The 23253-nt window shown below is 48.8% G+C and overlaps 1 protein-coding gene across 8 annotated transcripts in view; it reads right to left on the bottom strand.

The window, feature by feature from the left end:
* Positions 1-23253, bottom strand: part of PI4KB (phosphatidylinositol 4-kinase beta) — a 29342-nt gene that overhangs the window by 1343 nt on the left and 4746 nt on the right. For 5 of the 8 annotated variants that reach the window (XM_082346437.1, XM_082346435.1, XM_082346433.1 and 2 more), the window contains 10 exons: positions 18685-19621; positions 14068-14112; positions 11402-11629; positions 9795-10022; positions 8017-8126; positions 7324-7428; positions 7015-7138; positions 6033-6298; positions 986-1118; positions 621-741 (listed from right to left, as the gene is read on the bottom strand). In XM_082346437.1, the coding sequence (XP_082202563.1) occupies positions 621-741; positions 986-1118; positions 6033-6298; positions 7015-7138; positions 7324-7428; positions 8017-8126; positions 9795-10022; positions 11402-11629; positions 14068-14112; positions 18685-19593 (2269 nt within the window). In that variant the 5' untranslated portion in view covers positions 19594-19621. Of the gene's footprint in view, positions 1-620; positions 761-985; positions 1119-6032; positions 6299-7014; positions 7139-7323; positions 7429-8016; positions 8127-9794; positions 10023-11401; positions 11630-14067; positions 14113-18684; positions 19622-23253 lie in introns of all 8 variants that reach the window. The other 3 variants (XM_082346439.1, XM_082346438.1, XM_082346440.1) reach the window with 3 other exon arrangements.

Below are 23253 nucleotides of genomic sequence, written 5' to 3'. Positions count from 1 at the left end.
AACCTGTGGGGTGGGGGCAGGGATGGGGAGGAGGAGACTGGCAGCTCAGACCGGGTGGACACCACAGCCTTGAGGAAATGGGGACGAGGGCCCAGGGATCCTGGACAAAAGACTGTAGATGGCAAGGCCGTGAGGAAACAGCAGTGAAAGTAGATAAAGATGAGAGAGGAACCCATCTCGGCTCAGAGCAGAAGGGGTGAGTATTGGGACAGGGAAGGGGTCTGAGGAGAGGGCAATCAGAGGTCAAAGGCCAATGACTGAAAACACCTGAGCTGGTGAAGAGCTGAGCGATGGAAGTTAAACAAGGGGCGGGGAGATGAGAAGGGACCAGGAGGCTGGAGCTGGGACTGTTCTTCCCCTGAGTGCGCCTAGGACGTAGTTTCTGCTGCCTCGCCCTCCCACCCCCAGGACTAGCTCTGTCAGGAATCAGGAGGAATGTGCCAAAGGAGAAACAGGGCACCGGATCAAGAGCTGGAAACCCTCTGGGAGGCCCCACCCCCAGTCTTGAGGTGTAATCAACTTTCTGGAGGTTCCATGCCCCAGGGCCCCAATGTAAGTGGGAATCCCGGGGCACTATGGGTACCGCCCTATCCGAACGCCTGGCTTCTCCCCAGCCCCACCTTGCTGCATGATCTCCACAATCTGCACCACCTTATCCATGTGTTTCCGGGCAGCAATCAGCCCCTGCAGCATCAGCATCTTGTAGTAGTTGAACATGTCGCCATCCAGGCCGCCCATCACCTGGGAGGAGAGGAGAGAGCTGTGTGCGCAAAGGGGCTCAGTGTCAGAACTTCCTCCCTTGGGCAAACGTGCCAAACTCCGTTACTTCCCCAACTCTTATCAGGCAGGAAGCCTCCCAGGACATCCAACCTCACCCTGACTTATTGCCATATCTGTTCTGTTTGTCCCCATTTGGGGGGAGCCCATCAGCTCCCCATCCCACGACAGAAAGAACACAGTGAGGCAACTCTCCTTCCTGACTCACGTCTACAAACTCTGTGGTCAGCTTAAAGGCTGATGTCTCAAAGCCCAGGTTTCGGGGTGAGCTGGACAGGATGAAGCCAAAGTCGATGTGGATGATGTGGCCTTCTGCGTCCAACAGGATATTCCCATTGTGTCTGAGGAGGGGGCAGAGGAGAGGAAGAGGCAGTAGTAAGTCCCACTGAGGTGGGAGCTTCAAGCTGCAACACACTGGCCACATGACACCAGGCGAGGGCCCTGCCACATTTCCTGCTGCCTATAACTCTGGGTCCAACCTCCTAGAACCCAAAGCTAGCAATGAGAAGAAAGGAAATCAGAAAAGTAAACTGCTAACAAAGCCTGTGGGGTCTCATTTGCTATCATTAAGAGCTTAATAAAATAGGTTAAGATTATCCAAATTTCCCAGTAATTGTGATTCTAAGCACCCAAGCCAATCCCAATCTAGCAGAGAACTGGGAAGCTAGGAAAGAAGGCCTCTGCGCTCCAACCAACGTTACAGAGGCCAAGCCCTTGGCTTAGGGGGAGGCCTCCAGTCACAACTTAATTACCTTGTGTTCTGTTTGTAATTCCTATCGGCCCATTGCATATCAGAAGCCCCACCCCAACGGAAGGGAGCAGAGATCCCAGGCTGAGTGGAGTTTAAATGTGAAATAGTGTGGGGCTTCGAGGAGTCAGTTTTAACTATCTGGTAAAACCACTTATGTAAAAAAATTCTCAGGAGGCAATTCCTACAGGCTAGCTGCTGGAAGAACAGTTAAAGGGAGATAAATCCTAGGTCTCTGTGATTCCGACATGAATGGCCAGTCGAAAGAGGAACAATTAACATGCAAAGCATGTGAGGCCTGGCCCATAACAGACCTCCTCAGTGTCAACAGAGGCTTTGTTAGGCTAAGAGCTCACGGTCTGAGGCCACCTTCTCTGGGGTTGGTCTGACTGGCCAAAAGACAGGGGACAGAGGGAGAACCCAGTCCCACCCGAGTCCTCCCCCTCTGGGAAAGCATGACAAATTTAGCAACACACACAATCTTGAAAGCCAGAAAGTTCTAGATGTCCTAGTCCAGCCTCTCATTTTACAGGTGAGAGGTGAGGAAACAGAGGCCCTGAGAGGAAAACTGACTTACTTGGCCAAGGTCCCAGGCCAGTGAGAGGCAGTTTCTCTCTCTCCTTAAGTGCTGGAGTTAGCTCCAGCCGCAAAGCTACGGGGGACTCATTCTGAAGCAGTTAAGGAGACCTTCAACTGCTTCCAGCTTGGGGCCCCCTTCACTGCTGCCACTTCTCTCCAGTGGATGAGTCCATTCATGACTTGACTACATCTACTCTTTTTTGAGTTATGAAAGGTTTACCAGCTGCCTGTCCCCCTCTCCCCCTTTTAAAGGATGGACTCCCATCTTCCAAATATATTAGTCTCCTAAGGAAAAGCCCAGAGGCCTGACTAGCACCTGCTTCCCTGCCTCCACTTACTCAACCCAGGGGGTTCAGGCTCCAGACTCTCTGGGCCCTGGGTTCCAAATGCTGACTCTTTAGGGACAGTCTAAAGCTTGCAACCAGATTCCTTATAAATAATGACATTTCCCTCAGTCCTCAAATGCAAAGCCTCTGCTGGCTTTATCTGTAAGGCTGGCAGGGTGGAAGGAGCACAGGTTCTGAAAGTTCCCTGACCCTTACTTATTTCCCTCCTGAGGAAACACCTGTCTGACAGCATTTTCATCTGGTTTCAGTATAAGAATGTCAGGCCAAACAGGCCCGTGAAAAGATGCTCAACATTGCTAATTATTAGAGAAATGCAAATCAAAACCAAAATAAGGTAACACCTCATACCAGTCAGAATGGCCATCATTAAAAAGTCTACAAATAATAAATGCTGGAGAGGGTGTGGAGAAAAGGGAATGTAAATTGGTGGAGCCACTATGGAAAACAGTATGGAGGTTCCTTAAAAAACTAAAATTAGGACTTCCCTGGTGGCACAGTGGTTAAGAATCCGCCTGCCAAAGCAGGGGACACGGGTTCAATCCCTGGTCCTGGAAGATCCCACATGCCCTGGAGCAACGAAGCCCGTGCGCCACAACTACTGACCCTGCATGCCACAACTACTGAGCCTGTGTGCCACAATTACTGAAGTCTGCACACCCTAGAGCCCGTGTTCCACATCAAAGAGAAGCCACCACAGTGAGAAGCACGTGCACTGCAGCAAAGAGTAGCCCCCGCTCACCACAACTAGAGAAAGCCCATGTGCAGCAAAGAAGACCCAACACAGCCAAAAATAAGTAAATAAAAAATAAAATAAAATAAAATAAAACTATAAAAAAAAAACCCCTAAAATTAGAGTTATCATATGATCCAGCAATCCCCCTCCTGGGCTGTATCCGGAAAAGACAAAAACTCTAATTCTGCCTGCCAATGCTGGGGACACGGGTTCGTGCCCTGGTCTGGGAAGATCCCACATGCCGCGGAGCAACTGGGCCCGTGAGCCGCAATTACTGAGCCTGCGCGTCTGGAGCCTGTGCTCTGCAACAAGAGAGGCCGCGATAGTGAGAGGCCCGCGCACCGCGATGAAGAGTGGCCCCCACTTGCCACAACTAGAGAAAGCCCTCGCACAGAAACGAAGACCCAACACAGCCATAAATAAATAAAAATAAAAATAAAAATTATAAAAAAAAAAAGAAAAGAAAAGATACATGCACTGGACTTCCCTGGTGGTGCAGTGGTTAAGAATCTGCCTGCCAATGCAGGGGACATGGGTTCAAGCCCTGGTCCGGGAAGATCCCACATGCCGCGGAGCAACTAAGCCCATGTGCCACAACTACTGAGCCTGAGCTCTAGAGCTGGTGAGCCACAACTACTGAAGCTCACATGCCTAGACGCCGTGCTCCACAATAAGAGAAGCCACTGCAATGAGAAGCCCACGCACCGCAACGAAGAGTAGCCCCCGCTCGCAGCAACTAGAGAAAGCCCACGCTCAGCAACGAAGGCCCAATGCAGCCGAAAATAAATAAATTAATTAATTAAAAGGAAAAAAAAAAGACACATGCACCTCAATGTTCACTGCAGCATTATTTACAATAGCCAAGGCAAGGAAGCAACCTAAATGTCCATCAACAGATCAATGGATAAATAAGATGTGGTGTGTATGTGTGTATGTATACACACACACACACACACACACACACACATACACACACACACACACACACACAAATGGAATATTACTCAGCCACAAAAAAGAACGAAATAATGCCATTTGCAGCAACAGGGATGGACCTAGAGATCATCATACTAAATGAAGTAAGTCAGACAGAAAGACAAATATTATGTGGTATCACTTCTATGTGGAATCTAAAAAACTAATACAAATGAACTTATCACAAAACAGAAACAGACTCACAGACACAGAAAACAAATTTATGATTACCAAAGGGGAAGGGGGCGATAAATTAGGAGTATGGGATTAACAGATACACACTACCATACATAAAATAAACAGGGGCTTCCCTGGTGGTGCAGTGGTTAAGAATCCGCCTGCCAATGCAGGGGATACATGTTCGAGCCCTGGTCCGGGAAGATCCCACATGCCGTGGAAGCAACTAAGCCTGTTTGCCCCAACTACTGAGCCTGCGCTCTAGAGCCTGCGTGCCACAACTACTGAGCCCGCGTGCCACAACTACTGAAGCCCACGCACCTAGAACCTGTGCTCCGCAACAAGAGAAACCACCGCAATGAGAAGCCCACACACCGCAGTGAAGAGTAGCCCCTGCTCGCTGCAACTAAAAGAAAGCCCACGCGCAGCAGTGAGGACCCAATGCAGCCAAATAATAAAATAAATAAATAAATTTAAAAAAAAAAATAATAAAATAAACAGCAAGGATTTACTGTATAGCACCGGGAAGTGTAGTCAATATCTTTTATAAACCTATAATGGAAAAGAATCTGAAAAAGAATATATGTGTATATGTGTGTGTGTGTGTGTGTGTGTGTATACCTGAATCACTTTGCTATACACCTGAAACTAACACAATATTGCAAATCAACTATACGTCAATTAAAAAAAAAAAAAGAATGTTAGGCCATCATAGGCACTTAATAGATGCTAGATTTCTGATAAGCGGCTCTGTTTAGCTGATCTTAATGTGCTGCCATATCACTGGAAGCACAGGCCACTGAATTAGTGCCTTCCCAGGACAGCTGCCCTACGCCCTCGGAGAGGCACAACTCACAGGAGCATTCTAGGTATTGACCCTGAGTCACTGTCTGGAGACAGTCTTAAAAAGCAGAGCCTCAAGGGTGTAATTATCTTTGTATGGTATGTTGTTCATCTATATGCGAAGTTGAGCTTCATAAAGGTCACATGATATCGAGAGAAATGACAGCTCTGGGCAAAACAACAGATACTTAAGAGTTTGGAAATCATATGTTGGAACAAGGAGGAGCGTTTAGGGCTGGGGGTTTCAACTCTGTGTCCACCACGTCTCTCACATCCATCTGCTCCTTTCTGCCGTCAGTCACCACCACTGCCCTCAGGCCAGGCCTCATTACCTCTAGCTTCACTGCAAAGGCCCACTTACATCCAACCTCACCCACAGTGCCAAAGGGCACATTCACTCAACACAGACTGGATCATGGCATTCCCTCTGCCTGCAGAATAAAACTCCTCAGCCTCATAAGAAGGCCCCACTAATCTGGCCTCAACTTATCTGACGTCACTGCTCCTACTGTGCCATGCAGTGTGGCCCAAGCTTTAATCACCTCGAGCGGTTTCCTCTGCCTGGGACATCCTTCCCCCACAGCTTTCTCTGTCCTCATTCCCATTCGTCCTTCAAGACCCTGCTTGCTCAAACCCTTGCTCCTCGCATAAATCCTTCACTTCTTTGGCCCTTACCCCGGTACTTGTCAGTCTGCCTCCTAGCCTTAATGGCACATGAACGTGTCTGTCTCTGCTTAAAATATGTTGTTTGTTTCATCTTTACATTTTGGCAATGGAAGGTCGTGATGAATAAATGAAAGGACAGAGGGAACCCTGAAGAAAAGGTTAGGACGAGGGACAGGAATTCACCTACCTGTCCTTGACTTGCAGCAGGTAGCAGACCAAGCAGTAGCCAGCACAACTCTGCACAAAATTGCGCTGGGCACTGAGGAATGCCTCAGTAGTGTAACTGCCATGCTCCTGCAGGAAGTAATCGAGCAAGGAGAGCTGTGACTGTTTCTTCACCTGGTGGATAGACACAGCATTGACCACTGGTTCAATCATGCCACTGTCGGCCGAAATCACAAGAATCTTGTATGGCTTGATCCACAGGGGTACTCGCTCCTGTTCCCAAATGGACTGTGAGAAAACACAGAGGCATTGTGACTCTCTAAATGGGGGGAGGAGGCTAAATTCCCCTCTGTCCCCAACCTTGGACAGTTCCCATCTTTAGTGGCTTTGAATTCTAGGCCACCAAGTGAGTAAAACCCCCGATCCCACTGAGAACCAGGAAGTTTTGAACGGAGTCCAGGGTCTGACAAGACACAGGTGGCATGTGGGAAAAGGTATCTCATAGAGATGTCCAAAAACGGGAGGGAGAAGAGGAAACCTCGCTGTCACCTCCCAAGCTGGGTGAGTGGGAGCTATTAACCCAAGTTGAAAGAACAGGGAAAAAGACCAAAAAGGATTTAGGGTCAGAGAAAGTTTCTCCAGAAAATGAAAATATTTATATAAAGAACTGATTAAACAGGTGAAGTTGCTTGTAGGCAACTAACCTGGGGGTCAGGGATTGACATCTCAGCCCACTGCAACCCACTTGCTGCAAATCAGTTGGGAGTTCCGATCAGTGATCAGAACAGGTGCCAGTCACAAAAGGGCCACAAGAGGTCGCTGTGGAGCTGCTCCCGGGGCTGTACTTCCTGGTAGGAGCACCAGCTTAGTTTAACGTAAATCCAACTTAGACCTGGGCAGGAAGATGGTCCCCAGCAGAGCTCCCTGCAGAAGGACCTGAGTGATCACCTCAGGTGGCCTGCAGATGGGCTGAGTTTCCCTTCTTTCTCGCTCCCTTCTCTTACCTGCAGTTGCTTCAACACCTGGAAGGCCAGCAGCTCCTGCCGAAGGTCATCCCCACACTTGACAATGACTGACAGGAGCCGCCAATTGGGGAGATGGCCATAGGGGGAGCCCTCTCTAATGCGCCTGTGAAGAGAAGCAAAAAGATGTCAAAGGGTGATGCCAGGTTGAGGACAGAGACACGGCTTCTATCAAAAATCCAAATCAAACTCCTGACAAGGTAAGGACTCAGACCGCCTGGGGGCCTGATGGATTTTGCGGTGGGTGGTGGGCTGAGAGACAATATGGATGGTGGACCCCACCCAACTCACCGCACTTTCTCCTGCCAGGGCTCTTTGAGAGCAACTGCAGAAGGGTCTTCTGGGTCTCGTTTGAAGGCTGTGGGGGTGTGAGCCAGCTGCTCCGAAAGGCGCCGTCTAGCAGGAAGAAACTATATCATTTGCTTGGAGGAGTTACCCCAGATCCTCATGTCCCTGTCTATGCCAGCGTTTCCTGCACTGTTTTCTTGATTCTGGGCACACAGAGATAGAAACCTGGGCTGAGAGAGACTCATGGAAGGAAACACACCACTGATATCTTTTTGCTAACCTGGTGGTTTGTAATCATGTTCAATGCAGATTACCAGGCCCTGCCCATTCTCCTACCAAGATTCTGCATTCAGAACAGGTGTGGCTCCCGCATCTGCATTTCCAACAAGATCTCCTCCCTCTCCCTGGATTCTGACATGTGTGTCCTCAGACCCACTCTGGGAAACGCTGTTGTAATTCTTTCCTCTGGTGCTTTCATTCCTTTAGAGTCCTTTTAAAATTTAACTTCTTTCTGTAGTAGCCCAGTAATTTCTCAACCCACACCTTCAACGCCTCAAGTTTGGTGGCCTCAGGACAAGGACAGAGTAAGGAGAGAGAAGAGAGAAAGATACAGGTTGACAGACAGGAAGGGGACAAAGAGATAGGCAGTGCCTAAGAGAGGGATGAAAAATGACGGGCAACATGGTCTGGCCATACCGGATGTCACCTGCTGCAATGAACACAGGCTCCTTGCTCTCTTGGCTGGTGATGCTGTCCACGGAGAACTGGGAGATGTTGTCACAGCTGTTGGTGTGCACTTCAGGGAGCTGGGGAGAGCAGGGGACTGCAGGTCAGAAGCGCTGAGCACAGGGGTTGCCTCTTTCACCTCCTCCTCAGATCACCCTGTGTGCTGCCATCTCCACGACACGATCAGTCCTCCCTTCCAAACCCTGCTCCAAAAAGCCTCCCCTGGTTACGCACCATCCCGACCACTTGGACCCCAAACTGCCTAGGCACCCCCCCTACCCCGCACACAGATCCTCTAGCAGTGTTTTTCAATGTGTCAACTACCTGCATCAGAATTACCTGGAGTGCTGCTAAAATGCAGATCCCAAACCCCACCATCAATCTGAATTAGAATTACTGGGAATGGGATCTGGAAGTCTGAATTTCTAACAAGTTCTCCAGAAGACTTCGAATGCACTCAAGTTTGCAAACCACTGCCATGACCATCACAGAAAGCTGAATTTTCAGCCTTATATTGAGAGCTCCCCAAGGCCAGGGATGCATTCTCCCTTAGGGTCCAGAACAGAACCTCTCCAGGCTAGGTTCCTCTGAGCATTTCTTCAACCTAAGCCATTCAGTCTTATCTCCCCATCTCTCTCTAACTATAAAATACTCTACCAGACCCCAAGGTCCATATCAAGTCCCTTCTTTACTCTTTCCTTTGTACAAGTGCATTTCTCCTTAACCCCATTGATCACTTACTGCACATTGCCTTGTTGTGTATCTTATACATAGATTTTTTTCTTAAATGTCTGCATCCAGTCTCCCCATTTGGACTGTAAGCTCAAGTACAGAGAGTCTGCCTTTTCACAAAGTGAAATCTGGTTGTGCTACAGCTCTAATAAAATCCTGCTCTGGATCCCTACAACCCCAGAACAAAATCCAGGTTTCTTTCCACAGTTTACAGGATCCTTCTTACAATCTGGCCCATGACGGCCTCTCCAGCCTCATTCTTCACCACCTCGTCATCTCACGACCACACATCACAGCCACACAAAATTTCTTTCTATTCTTAAAAGGGGCCAAGCTCTCTCATGTCTTCCAGTCTTTGCACTTGCTGTCTCCTCTGCCTGGAATACTCTGTACAGCTAATTCCTACCTACCTTCAGGCCTCAGCTGAGATATTATTTCCTCCAGGAAATCTTTTGGGGCATGTCCAACCCCAAGTCTGGAATAAGTGCTACCTCCACCCTCAGGTGCTCCCATGACACCCCATCCTCTCCAGCACAACCTGGATCACACCACACTACATCTACCTGCTGACTGGCTTCGTTCTCTCTCCTATTAGCTCATAAGCCCCTTGCAGGCAGGGGCCAAGCCTTGTTTACTAGCACACAGCACTCAGGGCTGGCACAAAGAAGGCCCTCCATAAACATTCCTTGAATGAATGAATGTATGACTGATTCTTCTCTGCGTTCCTAAGACAACTTTATATCGCAGGTGTTCAATATATATTTTGATTAAATTTTTCACACTCCCCTGGGCTTAGAAGTTCCTTCTTACAGTAGGCCTAAATTCTTCTTGCAGGAAAACGAGCTCCACCTGAATCTGTTCCAGACTAGAGCTGTTCAGAGCTGTCCCCTCTCACACCTGTCACTACCTACGGCACTCATTTGGGTACTTGCTTCAGCCTGTCTCAGGGTGTGCTGTGTTGTCTCAAATACACTGAAAGTTCCAGAATAGGTGCTGTGCCCTTGCAGCTCCCTCACCTCCACCTGCAGCTCGCCTATGTCATCCACCGACCAGGCCTCATCATCGTTGTCATAGTTGGGCACAGTGCTGAAGCTGCCTGCCCGCTGCTCGTGGGTGATGCCGCATTCGGGCAGGTTCTCTACCGACCGGGTGCTACGAATTCGGTTCTCCGGGATCCGGGCGGGGACGTTGGTGGTGTCGAAGTTTTCACATTCGAGGACTTCCACATAGATCAGGTAGGGAGCCTGGGGGTAAGTGAGAGCAGTATTTGCAACTTACCTCCACCACTGTTCCCCCCAAACCTCAACTCTGCTAACACGGTTCTTCCTGCTGCCCACTCCTGCTCCAACCTGAATCCATCAGTCCCCTGGCAGCAGGAATGCCATATTTAGGGCAGGAACTTATCCTATGGGTGCTGCTACTTTGTGAGCTCCAATTCTTAGCGTCTTTGAGTTCTCTCCTTAATCAAAAACATACCTGAGGTGTTACCCTCTTCAGCCATGGCTGAAATACTGTAAAATACTAGTTTTTTCCCTGGAAATAGTGCTTCTTAAATGTTGGTTTGCATGAGAACCACCTGGGGTGCATGTTGAAAACTGACTTACTTGGGGCCCAACCCAAATCTAGTAACTCAGCCTGGGGCTGGAGCCCAGGAATCTGCATTTTTTAAAAGGTGTCCACCTTCCCCAGGTGGTTCTACTACAAGAGGTGTCGCCCAAACTGAACAGGACACAGTCTTGTAAAGCAGTGGTCCACACATTATTCTGCTTATGTACTTCCTAAAAGTATTCTGAAAAATCATGTATCCCCTCAGTTTTAAGTTGACAGCTAAAATTTTTCATGAGAAGTTACTTGCCAAAGTATATACTTTCTGGTGTCATGTAAATATTGATATTTTAAAAATAAAACTGTTACATCACTGTCTTAAAAAAAAAAAAAAAAGAATTTGGCTGAGAGAGTACGCAGGTCTTTAAAATGTTTCAGCTGAGCTTCAAAATGTATAGATAATGCACCGGGGCAAAACCATTCCAAACCATCAATTACCACCCATTCAGAGAGGCCTGAATGCCTCTGTGGGCTTGTCCTAAAAACAGACAAAAAGACTGGGAAAAAGTTGGGCACCATTCCAAGCAGGATTCTAATCTTCAATACGTCTTCTGGGAAAAAAATCTGAACCATTAGTGCTCATTTCAACCAGCAGACTAATTTAGCTAATTCTCTCCTTCTCCCTGCCCACTGTGATCAGAAAAGGTCTTAGAAACAAAGATTTCTCTACTCTCATTGTTGCTGTACCTGGAAAGCCTAAGAGTTACAGAAGGGCTGGAGAAGAGCTACCAAAAGGACTGTAAGGAGGGGAGGAGAGCGGCTCTCTCCTGAGACATGGCAAGAGGCAAGCTGAAAAGATCAGGCCTCTTTGATCCAGAAAAACAAAGCCCAAGAATGGGGACAGGAGGGCCCTGGGAATCACAACAGTACTCAGGTGAAGTCAAGGCTGACACGTGCACGTGAGCTATGGAGGGAGTCTAGGATGCTGGTGGGGCACCCCTGGGCACATACACACACCCCGGACAACGACAGGAGTAGAGTCAGATGAGGGGAATGGTTTGGGCCAGAGCCCACCTACCTTGTCCTTAGAGTTGAGGACAACAGCCTGGGTGTGGGGCACGCGGACCACGTGGTGGTCAAAGCCAGCAGTGGGCAGCCAGACTCGGGCAGGGAGCTTATGGTTGAGCAGGGAGAGCTCTGAGATCAGCCGCTGTGTTTTCTGTTCCTTGGTGGGGAGCGTGGCCAGCCGCTTGCCAATCGCCATCAGGGACTTGATGAATTCTCGCTCGGGAGCCAGTCTGACGGGCTACAGGGGGTTGGGGTGAAGTAAAAGATAGTGAAGAAACCATAGAAAAAAGTGGCCCAGTCACTCCTGGCCATGCAGGGCAGGAGTCTCAGTGTCTCTAGAACACCAGGGAAGGAGCTACCTTTAGGCCCTCGTAGGAGATCCCACCCACCCCTGTCAACTTGAATTGGGAACAGGTGGAAAAGCCAGCACAGTCCTCCACAGGCTACTTCTTGAGGGTAAGGGGGGGATGTGTGAATCCAGGTCACCAGGTGCACCCCTCTTCTCTTGGACTTGAGGTTCTGAGAAACTGTCCCAAGGCTTCAAGATGGGTGGGGGGATGACATCCAGAGAGGTCAGCCAGGGATGCAGAGAGAAATGCTGCTTACACCTGAAGTGCTTCGCCCATCTCAAGAATGAGGCTGTCCCTCTCCCCACCTGGGTGCTTGGGCTGGGTCTCCACCAGGGCCCACAAGGCTAAGGAGGGGAATGGCGAGTCAGGATCTCCCCTTTCAAAGGAGGACTCAATCCATAAGTGACTTCTGTTGCTTTCCACGGCATCCCCGTCCACCCCACAATCTCTCACAGTGGGTCAATGCACATGCAGGGGATGAGGGAAGGATGAGCTGACTTTGCCCTAATGAGGGAACAGTCAGTGGGGAAAGAAAAAGCAGATGGAGGGAGGTAGGGGTGGGCAGGTGGGTGGAGAAAACAACAGCTCCTTTCAGCCCCTGATGAGGGCCCTCAAGACCTGTCTTTTTCAGTGAATCCTCCTCAGATCCTCTTCCCCTACCTCTCAGGGACTAGGCTCCCCATATTAGCTCCCTCCTGTGAGGCTGGCTGCCCACGTTGGGCGCTTCATTCTCAGAAAGGGCAAAGTCAGTCTAGGGAGTAAGGCGGGGGTGGGGAAAAAGATGGACTCAGCTAGACAGGAAGAAGGGCTCTTTTCCCAGCCTAAGTCCTTCTACCGTAAGGGGCATTTTATCAGGATAGCCACCCCGTTCCATCTCTCCTCACCTAGATACGAACAGTATCTCTTCCTCTTATAGTAACAGTAGTATTTCACTCACCAGGCTTCTCTCCCTCTCTGTATCTTGCTTAGTTTCCTGAGTGAGAATTTCTACCCTCACTCCCTCACACTGCAAAAAAGAACTTCTTTTGAGAGCTGGGCAGTGCCATGCCCACCTCTGCATGTGCACAGAGCCAGGGTTCAAAGGAGCGGCTCATCTCTCAGCCTCTACCCCACAGCAGGCTGGCTCAGGTCCCCATACAATAATGAAAAACAGGGTGTCTGAATCAGTCAGGAATGCTTTGGGAGGCAGGGTTGAACAGAGATAAAGACAGGAAGACAATAGAACTAGACCTCTGTGGTCCCTGGAAATATCCCAGGGGCTTAATAGAGAAAGAGAAAGAAAGGAAAAGGAAATTTGGAGACTCACTCCTTCGTTCATCCTTATCTCCTAATCCATCCACTCAGGTGGCAAATGGTCACGGTCCCAAGGACCCTCCACCCCAAACAATTCATAGTTATCTCAGATTAGAAACAAAAGAATTCCTTCCCATCCTCACTTCAGCATTTGGGTCGGGGGCCCCTAAGTTACGTCAGCATGTTGGAAACATGACCCCAGGCCTCGAGAGAGAGGCACAGCCACATGGGAGGAGATAGGAATCATGATTGAAAGGGGATCAGCACAGAACAAACTGATTGGGTAGACAAATCAAAAATAAAGTGTAAAAAAGTCATCCAAACTCCCAGAGGGTCCAGCATTTCCTCTCACGTCTCTGCCCAGCAACAAGGTCCGAGACCCTGTGGGACCAGAGGGTCAGGGGTTAGTTCAGAGGGAACAAGAAAGGAGAATGAGGATTAAGGAACATCATGGGCAGTGAGCTGGGAAAGGGAAGAACTCAGACCTGGAAGAAATGTGGTTGAAGTTAAAAAGAAAACTGGCTGTGGGGAGGCAAAACTTTCCTTCAGGCCAAATCCTGTTTGCTTTTCGAGTCAGCTCACCCAGCACAGGGCCTAGCATTTGGAAGACACTGAATAAGTATTTGATGGTCTGATGGCAGAAGCCATGGGGAAAGGGTTCTGGGTGGGAGAAACAGGATCCTCAGGGTTTCCTGCCAAGCAGTTTTCGGCTCCAGTCCAGGGATAAACTCTCCCTCCCTCCCAGCTGTTCGCTCTGGAGACCCAGGAGCTGGGGGCTGAGTTGCACTGCACCCCGGCTGTCTCTGGGAGAAGGATCAGCTGAGCCCCACTCAGCCTGGGCTCAGAGCACTGGCAATAAACAGCAGGGGCTCCTCCAGGTCTGGGAGGCCTGGGAGGGAGGAGCTGATGTCCCAGGAAGAAAAGGCACCTTTTAACTCCAGCCTTGGCCTGGGGACTCAGAAGACCTGGGGACGGAGAGGAAATGCGGCCATGGGGGGAGCCTGCCACCCAGTCCCAGCCTGGCCCCACTTACGGAACTGAATGAAATATCAATACTCTCGGTGCTGGAGGAGAGCTCCTGGGAAAGGGCCGGAGGGCAAGGGGAGAAGGAGGGGGCGGGGAGGGAAGGGAGAGAGACAAAGGCAAAGAATTTAGCTCCAACTTGGATCATAACTGCTTCTCTTGTGTAGCTCTACCTTTCTGCTTTAATGAAAGAAAGTCAACCCACAAATGCCACTTGTCCAGAATCTTGACACCTGTGGAAGATGCTGGAAGGCTAGTGCAAACCCTGAGGTCAGAAGGGTTGAAGAGACACTGTCCTCTGCTTTTCACTTTCTTCCCTTCTCTTCTTGCCTGCACAAGTCTTCCTTCTGGGACAAATCCGGAAGCTGGATCCCTCAGGGAGGTAACCACGCTGCCAAGCTTCCCTGCTTTCTCTTCATCCACTCACATGCTCGCAACCAACCCCTTCTCCACGGAGACCACCATCGAGAGACTGACTTTAACAAGCTTCATGGCCCCCACGCTGGAAATCCCATGTTCCTCCAGCTTCTTGGAAACGTCAAGGAGGAAGCAGAAGAGCTAAACTTTCAGTGCCAGGTACATCTCCTCTCTAATCAGCCTCATTATCACCCTGGGAAACCTAATCCCAACCTTCAATCATGTGACAAGGGATACCATGGACCCATGAGCATGAAACTTCTGGGCTAGATGCTGCTGGGAGTTAAGGATGAATAACTTTCTTACCTACCAAACTTCTGTAGGCTTCCTATCAGGGTATTTCACATGATACTCAATAAATTACAATTTTTTTGACATAAGTTGGGGAGCCAGGTACCAGCTGAATCCATCTGAGAAAGCTGAGTAGCTGACCAGCAGCAGCTGTCCTAGTCCCAGCCCAGGGGATTTAGCTAAACCTCACCCCATTCCTATGTCTTACTGGTGTCTGTAAGCAAAACAGGGGAAAGGGCCGGTCCTGAAGCTCATTCAGCGGCTCTGCTGCAGCTCGTGCACAGGCCCATCCTGGGTTCTGTCCACCAAGGTCTCCCAGAGCAGGAAGAAGGGGCAGTATGTGTGCACAAATGTGCAGCAAGGGAGGGGCCTGGACTTGAGAGACAAAGTCCCGGGAACTCCCAGGGCAGGAGGGCAGTGGTCACTGAGCTACTCTGCAATCCGCGTTTCAAGCATCTACTTAATTCCACGGTTTAAGTTCTATTCTAGCTGGAGGTCCTCTAGTCAGGTCTTTCTTTGAAGAACCTAGGGAGAGGGGCACTTTGAGGGAGAAGCCAAGCCGAACACTCTCCCAAGGCAACAACTGCTTTGGGCAGGGGTGGGAAGGAGAATTGAGGCAGTGAGGATGCTAGAGGCTATGGTCACTTACTGGTTCAATTTTTACTCATGAGCTGGGTGGGGAAGGAACAGCAGGCAGGATATTGGTTCCATGAGCCACGCTCCAGCTGACTCTCCTACAGACAGGACGGTCCTGACTCATTAACAGCCTTGGGGGAAGGGAGGTATATCATGACCTGCTCCTCTCTCCTACTCTGTAGGCTTGAGTCACTCAAACTGAGTCAGCTCCAAGGAGAAAAGCTTGAGGCCAAGAAGCTGACATCACACTCTATTAGGCTGAAAGGCCTGCTGGGGCTTACAGTGTGATATGCAGCATATTTCTCTGTACAAAGGTTATAGCCCTGAGAAGACAAAGCTGATCTACAAGTATCATTATGTGGGGTGTGGGGCTAGCAGCTAAATTACTGCCCCCTGCACCCCCAACCCTACGCCAGAATATTTACCATTTGGTTACAACTGCAAAACTGCCTGAACAGAGTTCCCTGACTAGACTGAGAGAAACTGCTTTGAAGGAGTGGGCTTGGAGGGGTGGGGAATGGCGGAAGATGGAAGGAATCAGTGCTAGAGCCCTCTGAATGTAGGGAAGAGTGTAAAGGATTTCTCATTAAAAGAAAACAACCTTCTGCGAGATCTGGGCAGAGAAGAACTCTGTAGGGATACCCCAGGCAGGAAGAGACTTATATGAGCACCTGGGCCTTTTCTCTGAGGCCTCTCTTCACCCTCCAGAGCTTCCCTACTGGTGGCAGGAGGGTAGGATTAAACTCCGAACCCACGGGAAAGCGAGAGATGGGGAGCGGTGTGTCTCTCCTTCTGGAGTCTCTGCTCAGACCTGAGATAATTATGTTTTGTTTTAGGAAGCTGTATACTTCCTCCTCACATGCAGGAATCAACATTTCCAGAGAGTCACAAGCTCCACCAAGAAACTGTTAGAACTAATAAATTCAGTAAAGTTTCAGGATACAAAATCAAGAGTCACAAAGTAAACAATTTCCTAGTTAATGCGCTCTCCATACTACCTTGTAAGTTCCTGGAGTGAAGGACAGCATTTTATCCTACATCCTCCACTGCCTCTAGTGCAGGGCTCCACACAGTATACAAGCTCAAGAGCTATATGTTGAGTGAATAAATGTTGCATGACAGGGAGAAGGAGTATTAGAAAGAAAGAAAAACAATTCCCTTGGTATTTGGGAGACAAAGGTCTTGAAAGATGTATCCTCAAAATGCCAAAGGGGTTTGGAGAGACCTCTGTGCTGAAGACTCCAACGCTTAGACTCCTGGTGACTCTCACTCTCACATTTCCTGAGGAGCCACAGTGGATTCAGGTGTCTCTTTCTGCCAGCATCAGATAACATGGGAGTGCCTGGGGACGTGGTATCTCCTCCCTTTCCTGGATCTACTGACCCAAGATAAAGGAGCCAGGTTGGGAAGAATGGCAGCTGGAGAAGCCAACCTAGAGGATTTAAGCACTCACAGAATAACTGTGTCTCAGCATCACCCCAAATCCCACCCTTGGCAGGAGTTAGATGCAAGGAAGAGGGACTGAGGACCAACACAGAGTAAGAAAAGCCAGAGGCCTCAGTTTTTCTGGTCCTAAGATGAGAACTACAAAATGCCTACAGAGAAAAGCCAAGAGGCACCAAGGGATTCACTTGCAGCTGCTCCCACTCATACTGATACAGGCTCCCTCTGATACCCCAAGAGGAGGAGCTCCCGAACACTTCACGACCTTAGTCCCACCGGCTCTGGATGATTCTTCTTGCTGTGCAACAGCCTCCCTTCATGACCCTGGGCTGCCCTGCCAAGCTCAACCAGAAATGAAAATGGTCTATTCTGGTTCTGAGAACACTTGGGCTCTGCCTGTGCATGGATGTGGAAACCTTCATGGCTAAGGCCTAGGCTGTTCTTCCCCATATGGACTCTGACAGCTGAGGCCTGGTCTGATATGCACTGGTTGAGAGACCTGGGGCAAATCATCTAACCGCTCTAAGCTGTTTCCTCAATGGTAAAATAATACCTGTCTCTTAGGGGTGTTGTGAGGATTAAACGTAAAGTATTTGACATGATGCTTGGCACGTAGTAAGTGCTCAATAAATGTTAGTACCTTTAGCTTCACTATTATTCTCATAATAAAATACCGAATTTCCAGAGAGACCAGGCTCTGTAGTCTCCCCTGCTCTTGCCTTTTCCCTTCCCTAGTCACTCTGACCTCTCTCTAGTTGAAAGAAGTCCCACTGTATCAAAAACGTGGGTGGGTTATGTGCCCCCACAGAGGCAGATGCCAGCACAACTATATGCATTTTCCAACAATGCAAATTCCTCGTTCTTTTCTCCCTTCTTTCCTAGGCTAGGCTGGCAGACAGGATGGGAGCGTGGCTGGTGGTGAGTCGGGGGTGGGGTGGGGACTGGGGCACCATTGTCTGGCTGGGACATCAGGTCACTGATACTACTGGTTGTCCACCGGGCAACTTCCCCTGCTATCTGTCCAGATATGGAATGAAAGGTGGGTATAACCTACTGATGTGCTTATCTCATCCCTGCTCTATATCCTAAATGGGATACCCTGACTGCTGCTTTCTCTTCTTTAGGTTTCAGGTCCTTGACTAGACACTGGGTATGCCCAAGATTTACTCTATTACCAGGACTGCTTCCCTCTTCCTTTTGTGCTTCTCCCAAATGATATGGGAAAAAGACAAGCAAGACATCCTTTCCCCCAAGGAAAGGCAGGTGGGAGGGCATTCTGCAGATGCCTCAATGATAGGGAATGAACCTTACCCTTATGTCAACAAACAGCAGGATCTTCAGGGAGTGGGCGAGAAGGATTATGAGGAGGAGTGGCTAGGAGAATGAAGCTGAGGTTCTACTTAACATCTCCCCTCCCCCAGCACACACAAAATTCACACACAGGGTCCCTTCTCCTCCCCCATGGTTGCTGCTCTGCGAGGTCCTGGTAGATAGCCCAGGTTTCAAGTCAGGCTGGGGAGGGTCTCTGCCACAGTTCTCAGTAAGAGAATGGCAGTGCAGTTTAGTAAAAACACATTGGACAGAGTCAGGAGTATCAGCCTTGCTGTTAGCTATATGACCTGAGGAAAGTCACTTTATCTCTCTGGGTCTCCGAGTTCTTCCTTTGTAAAATGAGGCAGCTGGAATACATGAATTCTAAGGTCTTTTTCCATTCTAACATTCCATGCTTTTATCGATGAAATGAAACAGAGGGACGGAGAGAAAAGGACAGAGTAACCCTATGTCAGACATCCTGTCTCCACGCCGCCTTGCTTACCCCTGGCCCTCCCGGGAATTTTACCTCATCCTCATTCTCCACTTTAGGATTGCTGGCTGTTCGTTTCAGGTTGCTGCTGAGACTTATGCTGGCGGTGGCATCTGACTTAGAGCGCTGGTGAGTCCTTTTAGAGGGAGACAGCCCTGTGTCAGGGGCTGGGCTCAAGGAGGGCAGCTCCCTCTTTCGGTGAGCTGGCTTCAGCTCATCTGAGAGGATCAGCTTCCGTAGCTTGGTCCCGCGGGAGTGTCGTTGAGTGGAAATGTGCATGTCTGAAGAGTAGGCCCCCAGCAACAGGGCACACTGGAGAGAAAAGTTAATGCTCTGGCGGCAACGGTGGACGATGTAGGGCTTGATGGCATCACCCACGTCCTCATCCATGTGAATGTACATGTTAAGCAACTGGGGCAGATAGAAGTCCACGTCCTCATTACGAAAGCAGAAGAGCCGGTTGCCGATGTACGCTTGCACCCCAGGCTCCTTGGAGTTATACAGGTATGAAATGGCCATGGAGATGTCAAATAGTTTTGACTCAAACAGCCTCAGCAGCCAAGACTGTTTGGCTGAGTTGTTCTGCCGCCGCCTTCTTGCTCCCTTGGCTGTGCCCGAGGCCACCGTGGCCCCCATCTCATCTTCCTCCTCCCTTATCTGGGAGGGTGGGTCGTCCAGGCAACGGATCTCACTGTCCACACCATCCCCATTGACCAACTCCAGTGGAGTGCCTCTGCTAGAGATGGCCACGCCTCCATGCAAAAGCTTGACTTTCTCCAGCACCTCCTGGCAGGCCTTCTGGGCCACCTCAGGGTCAATCACTGATAGTTCCCCGACCCCCTCCGTGATGACACTTAGCAAGGAGCCCCCATTGTTCCCTGATGGGCCAGGAGTGGGCTCAGAAGTTGGCTTCAGCGGGGCAGGCTCCACTACCGTGTCTCCCATGGCCACAGCCAGACTTCGAGCTTCCAGGCTACGGAAGGAAGGAGGGAGGGAGAAAGGAACAGAAAGGGAGACACGTACACACACTGGTTAGTGGTGCCATCCTCAGGTCTTCCCTTCACCATGAAATCTTCCCTGGCACCTCCTCTCTCTATGCCTTCCTGGACTCATTCAAAATCAGATGAAAAGTCCTCTCCTCCCAGGAAGCTTTCCCTGACTACCTCCCTCCACTTCTGATTGCTACGTTACTCTTCATTCCTTCTGCACTTACTTACTCAGCTTAGCCTCTATTCTTAACTTGTATTTGCAGAATGCTGCTTTATATGTGTTTTGTTCATATAGGTTTACAAATTCTTCAGGTAGACTGGGAAGCAATTCTGGTTTTAATTCCCTTGTCCCCAACTCTTCAAATGCTTTTCTATCTCCATATCTCCCTTTAAATGCCTGCCAATAACCTTTTCCTTTTCCTCTTTGAACTGTATTTTCTTACTCATATAACACTCCATACACTGGTCCTGAACATCTCACCTTTATTTAGTGTTAAAATCTGGATGTATTTTTCTAGTTACAGATACTTTCTTACCTTCCCTTTTAGACTCAAAGTTCCCAAGAAATAAGGCCCAGCAAATACCACACCAGGCTTCACTGAGAAGAAAAAGCTCTAAAACAACAATCATCCCTGCTGAAGTGTGCCATTTCTCTGTTCGTCTGACTTCATGACATCATTCTCCCTTTCTCAAGTGCTGTGGCAGCTGAAGGATAGTGGAAAAACTCCTGAACTTGGAGTCAAATAGGCTGAGGTTCAAAATCCTGGCTCTGCCATTATGAGATGTGTAAACTTATACAAACCACGTATCTTCTGAGTTTCAGTTTCCTCAACTGCAAAATGGGAAAAACATATCTACTTCTTATTATTGCTGTGTAGAATAAATAACTTTATGTGTGTAAAAGGATCTAACACAGTCCCTGGCACACAGTAGTACTTAACAAATGCTAGTTGAATCCTAATCACCTAAAAGGTTAGTAAACAATGCATGTGCACACACACATGTTGTTTATAAGGGAAGTGAATTGTAGTTAATACTCGTTACTTGAGACTCTTCCAAAACAATTATCCCAACACTACTTTCCCCATTCTCATACACACACTCCAAGAACTGGAGGGGCTGTGAGAAGGCAAAAAGATATCAGGCTGGAACTCATGTGTCTAGAATGTCCAAAGAACAGGGAGGGGCAGGAAGCACATAACCAAGAATCCCTCTCTGGAGGGACTCTCAGAAGGAAAGTCAGTGAGAGAACACTGTTGATAAAAGCCATTGCTTTTCTAGAATGATTCTTCAGAGCCTCACCAAATCCAAATCAGGAGAATCAGTGCAGAACAGGAGGAAATTTCAAAGCAAGGACTGGGAGAGGCACACTGTTAATGTCAGATCAACCCAGCTCCGGAGTCTGGCTGCAGTCAGCAATGGACTCAGAGGCCTCTTCACAAAAATACAAATAGAGTGAATCTAAGACACACTCAAGAGCATGAGCAAGAGGAAGGCAGAAGCAGCTGTGGAGCTGGAATGCAGGTAATTTCCAACTGATAGTGACATCAGCTTTGACACTAGTCAACCTGGGTGCATATACTTTGGGTAAGTGGAAGGAGGCTCAAGATACAGATTCTCTAGTCACTCTGCAAAGCCATGGTTTCCACTGCCACTCTTCCAGTGCCTCTTCTTGCACCTCTGAAATGTTAAGACTCAAGGTTACCTTCATTTGCCCAACATTATATAGTACAGCTCCCTGACTCCTAGCAGTCAACCACTAAAGTTTTGCAGGAAGACAGATGGGGAACTCAAGTTCTCAGAAAGCATCAAAAATGGCTACTTTGGTTTATCTTTCTCCCAACTCTGTCAAGCAAGAAGTTCAACCCCAAATTTAATTTCTTTGATGCAGTTTTGAGCTTGGGATCAGCAAAAAGGTGGCAACTCTTTCACTATGCCCTCTCCCAAATTAGGCAGTGCCCTCTGAGCAGCAGAACCAGCATGGCTGCCTGTGCGGATCTGTCTCTACTCGCAACTATGGGTTGCACAGGAATAATAAGAATGAAGCTTTAGTCATTCCCTGCTGCACCTTTGTAGGACACTCTGCACCAGAGGGTCACTCAAATTCAACTGGGACCACTACCTTTTAGGTCTGCTTAGAAACTCACACAACAACCTCAATCACTTTATACAACCAACTCTTTTTTCTCAATCTCTCTAGGCTTGGCACATTTTTCTTTTTTCCTCTACTCCAGAGACTTCCAAGTCACCAAAAGCTCCTAAAAATCCACTTTTCAAAACTTGCAAGGGAAATGAAGTTCAGACATTCTCCACAAACAGCATCTCAGACTTCACTAGGAAACACAGAAAATTTGGAAATGGTCACAATTGGGATTATTACTGGCACCAGGAAGGAAGGAAAGGAGACCATCATTTTTTTTTTTCCAGGGCTCAGTTAGAAATCCCACATCACAGTATTCAGGGGACTTCCCGCTGAAGAGAACAGGTCCCCAGTTTGGCAGCCTCTACTCTCCAGGGAACAGACAATGTCAAGAGAAGGAGGAAAACCAAACTCCTCTCCGGTATAGGCAGCTCTGCCACTAGAAACTACCAAACTGGAGCTAGGCCTCCCTCCTGGCCTTTCTGAGCCTCAGGAACTGCCGGCATCTGAAGCAAGTCATGGGGAAAAGGAGGAGTTGAAGGAAATTTAGGTTGTTTTGGCAATTTAGGCAATAAGAAATAAAAAATGGATTCTTCCAAACCTAAATCCAGAAATGGTCCTCAACATCAATTCATTCATTTTCAAATGCAAAGAAAATATAGCTTTGATAAGTAACTATTCTTTTTTTTTTAAAACGGGCAGAGTACCCAACTTTTTTTTTTTTAATATATATTTACTATTTTTTTAAAAAAATTTTTATTTATTTATTTTTATTTTTGGCTGTGTTGGGTCTTCGTTTCTGTGCGAGGGCTTTCTCTAGTTGCAGCGAGCCGGGGCCACTCTTCATTGCGGTGCGCGGGCCTCTCACTATCACGGCCTCTCTTGTTGCGGAGCACAGGCTCCAGACACGCAGGCTCAGTAGTTGTGGCTCACGGGCCTAGTTGCTCCACGGCATGTGGGATCTTCCCAGACCAGGGCTCGAACCCGTGTCTCCTGCATTGGCAAGCAGATTCTCAACCACTGCGCCACCAGGGAAGCCCCAGTAACTATTCTAAAGAGAGAGAAAGGACTAGAAAGCAAAAAAGGAAGAAACAGTTTCTGTATTCACCACCCTTCCCCTTATAAGTCAGAGAACAAGAAAAACACGAGAGAAGGAAATCCAAACCTTTAGTATCAAATGACTCCTATGGCTCTCAAGGACATTCAGAAAACTGAGGCTCCACATTTCACACTGGGAGCCTAAACTGGCCTTCCAGGGAGACTGGAAGGGAACTGAAGAGGCCGACCCCGCCCCGGACTAGCAGCTGGCTTCTAGGAAAGGGGTGTGTGGGGGGGGTGGGGGGCATGTTGACAACCGACTGGCTCCACACGTTATGTCTGGGCAATGCAGGGAATCTTCAGCTGAGCATCAGAGGGTTGTTCAGGGCAAAGCAGAGAACAGCAGCAGTGAGAGAGGACAGAGAGGGTACATATGCA

Source organism: Balaenoptera borealis (genome assembly GCF_965194805.1).
Source record: "Balaenoptera borealis genome assembly, chromosome: 1".
Lineage (NCBI taxonomy): Eukaryota > Metazoa > Chordata > Mammalia > Artiodactyla > Balaenopteridae > Balaenoptera > Balaenoptera borealis.
This window is presented reverse-complemented; position numbering and strand designations above follow the sequence as displayed.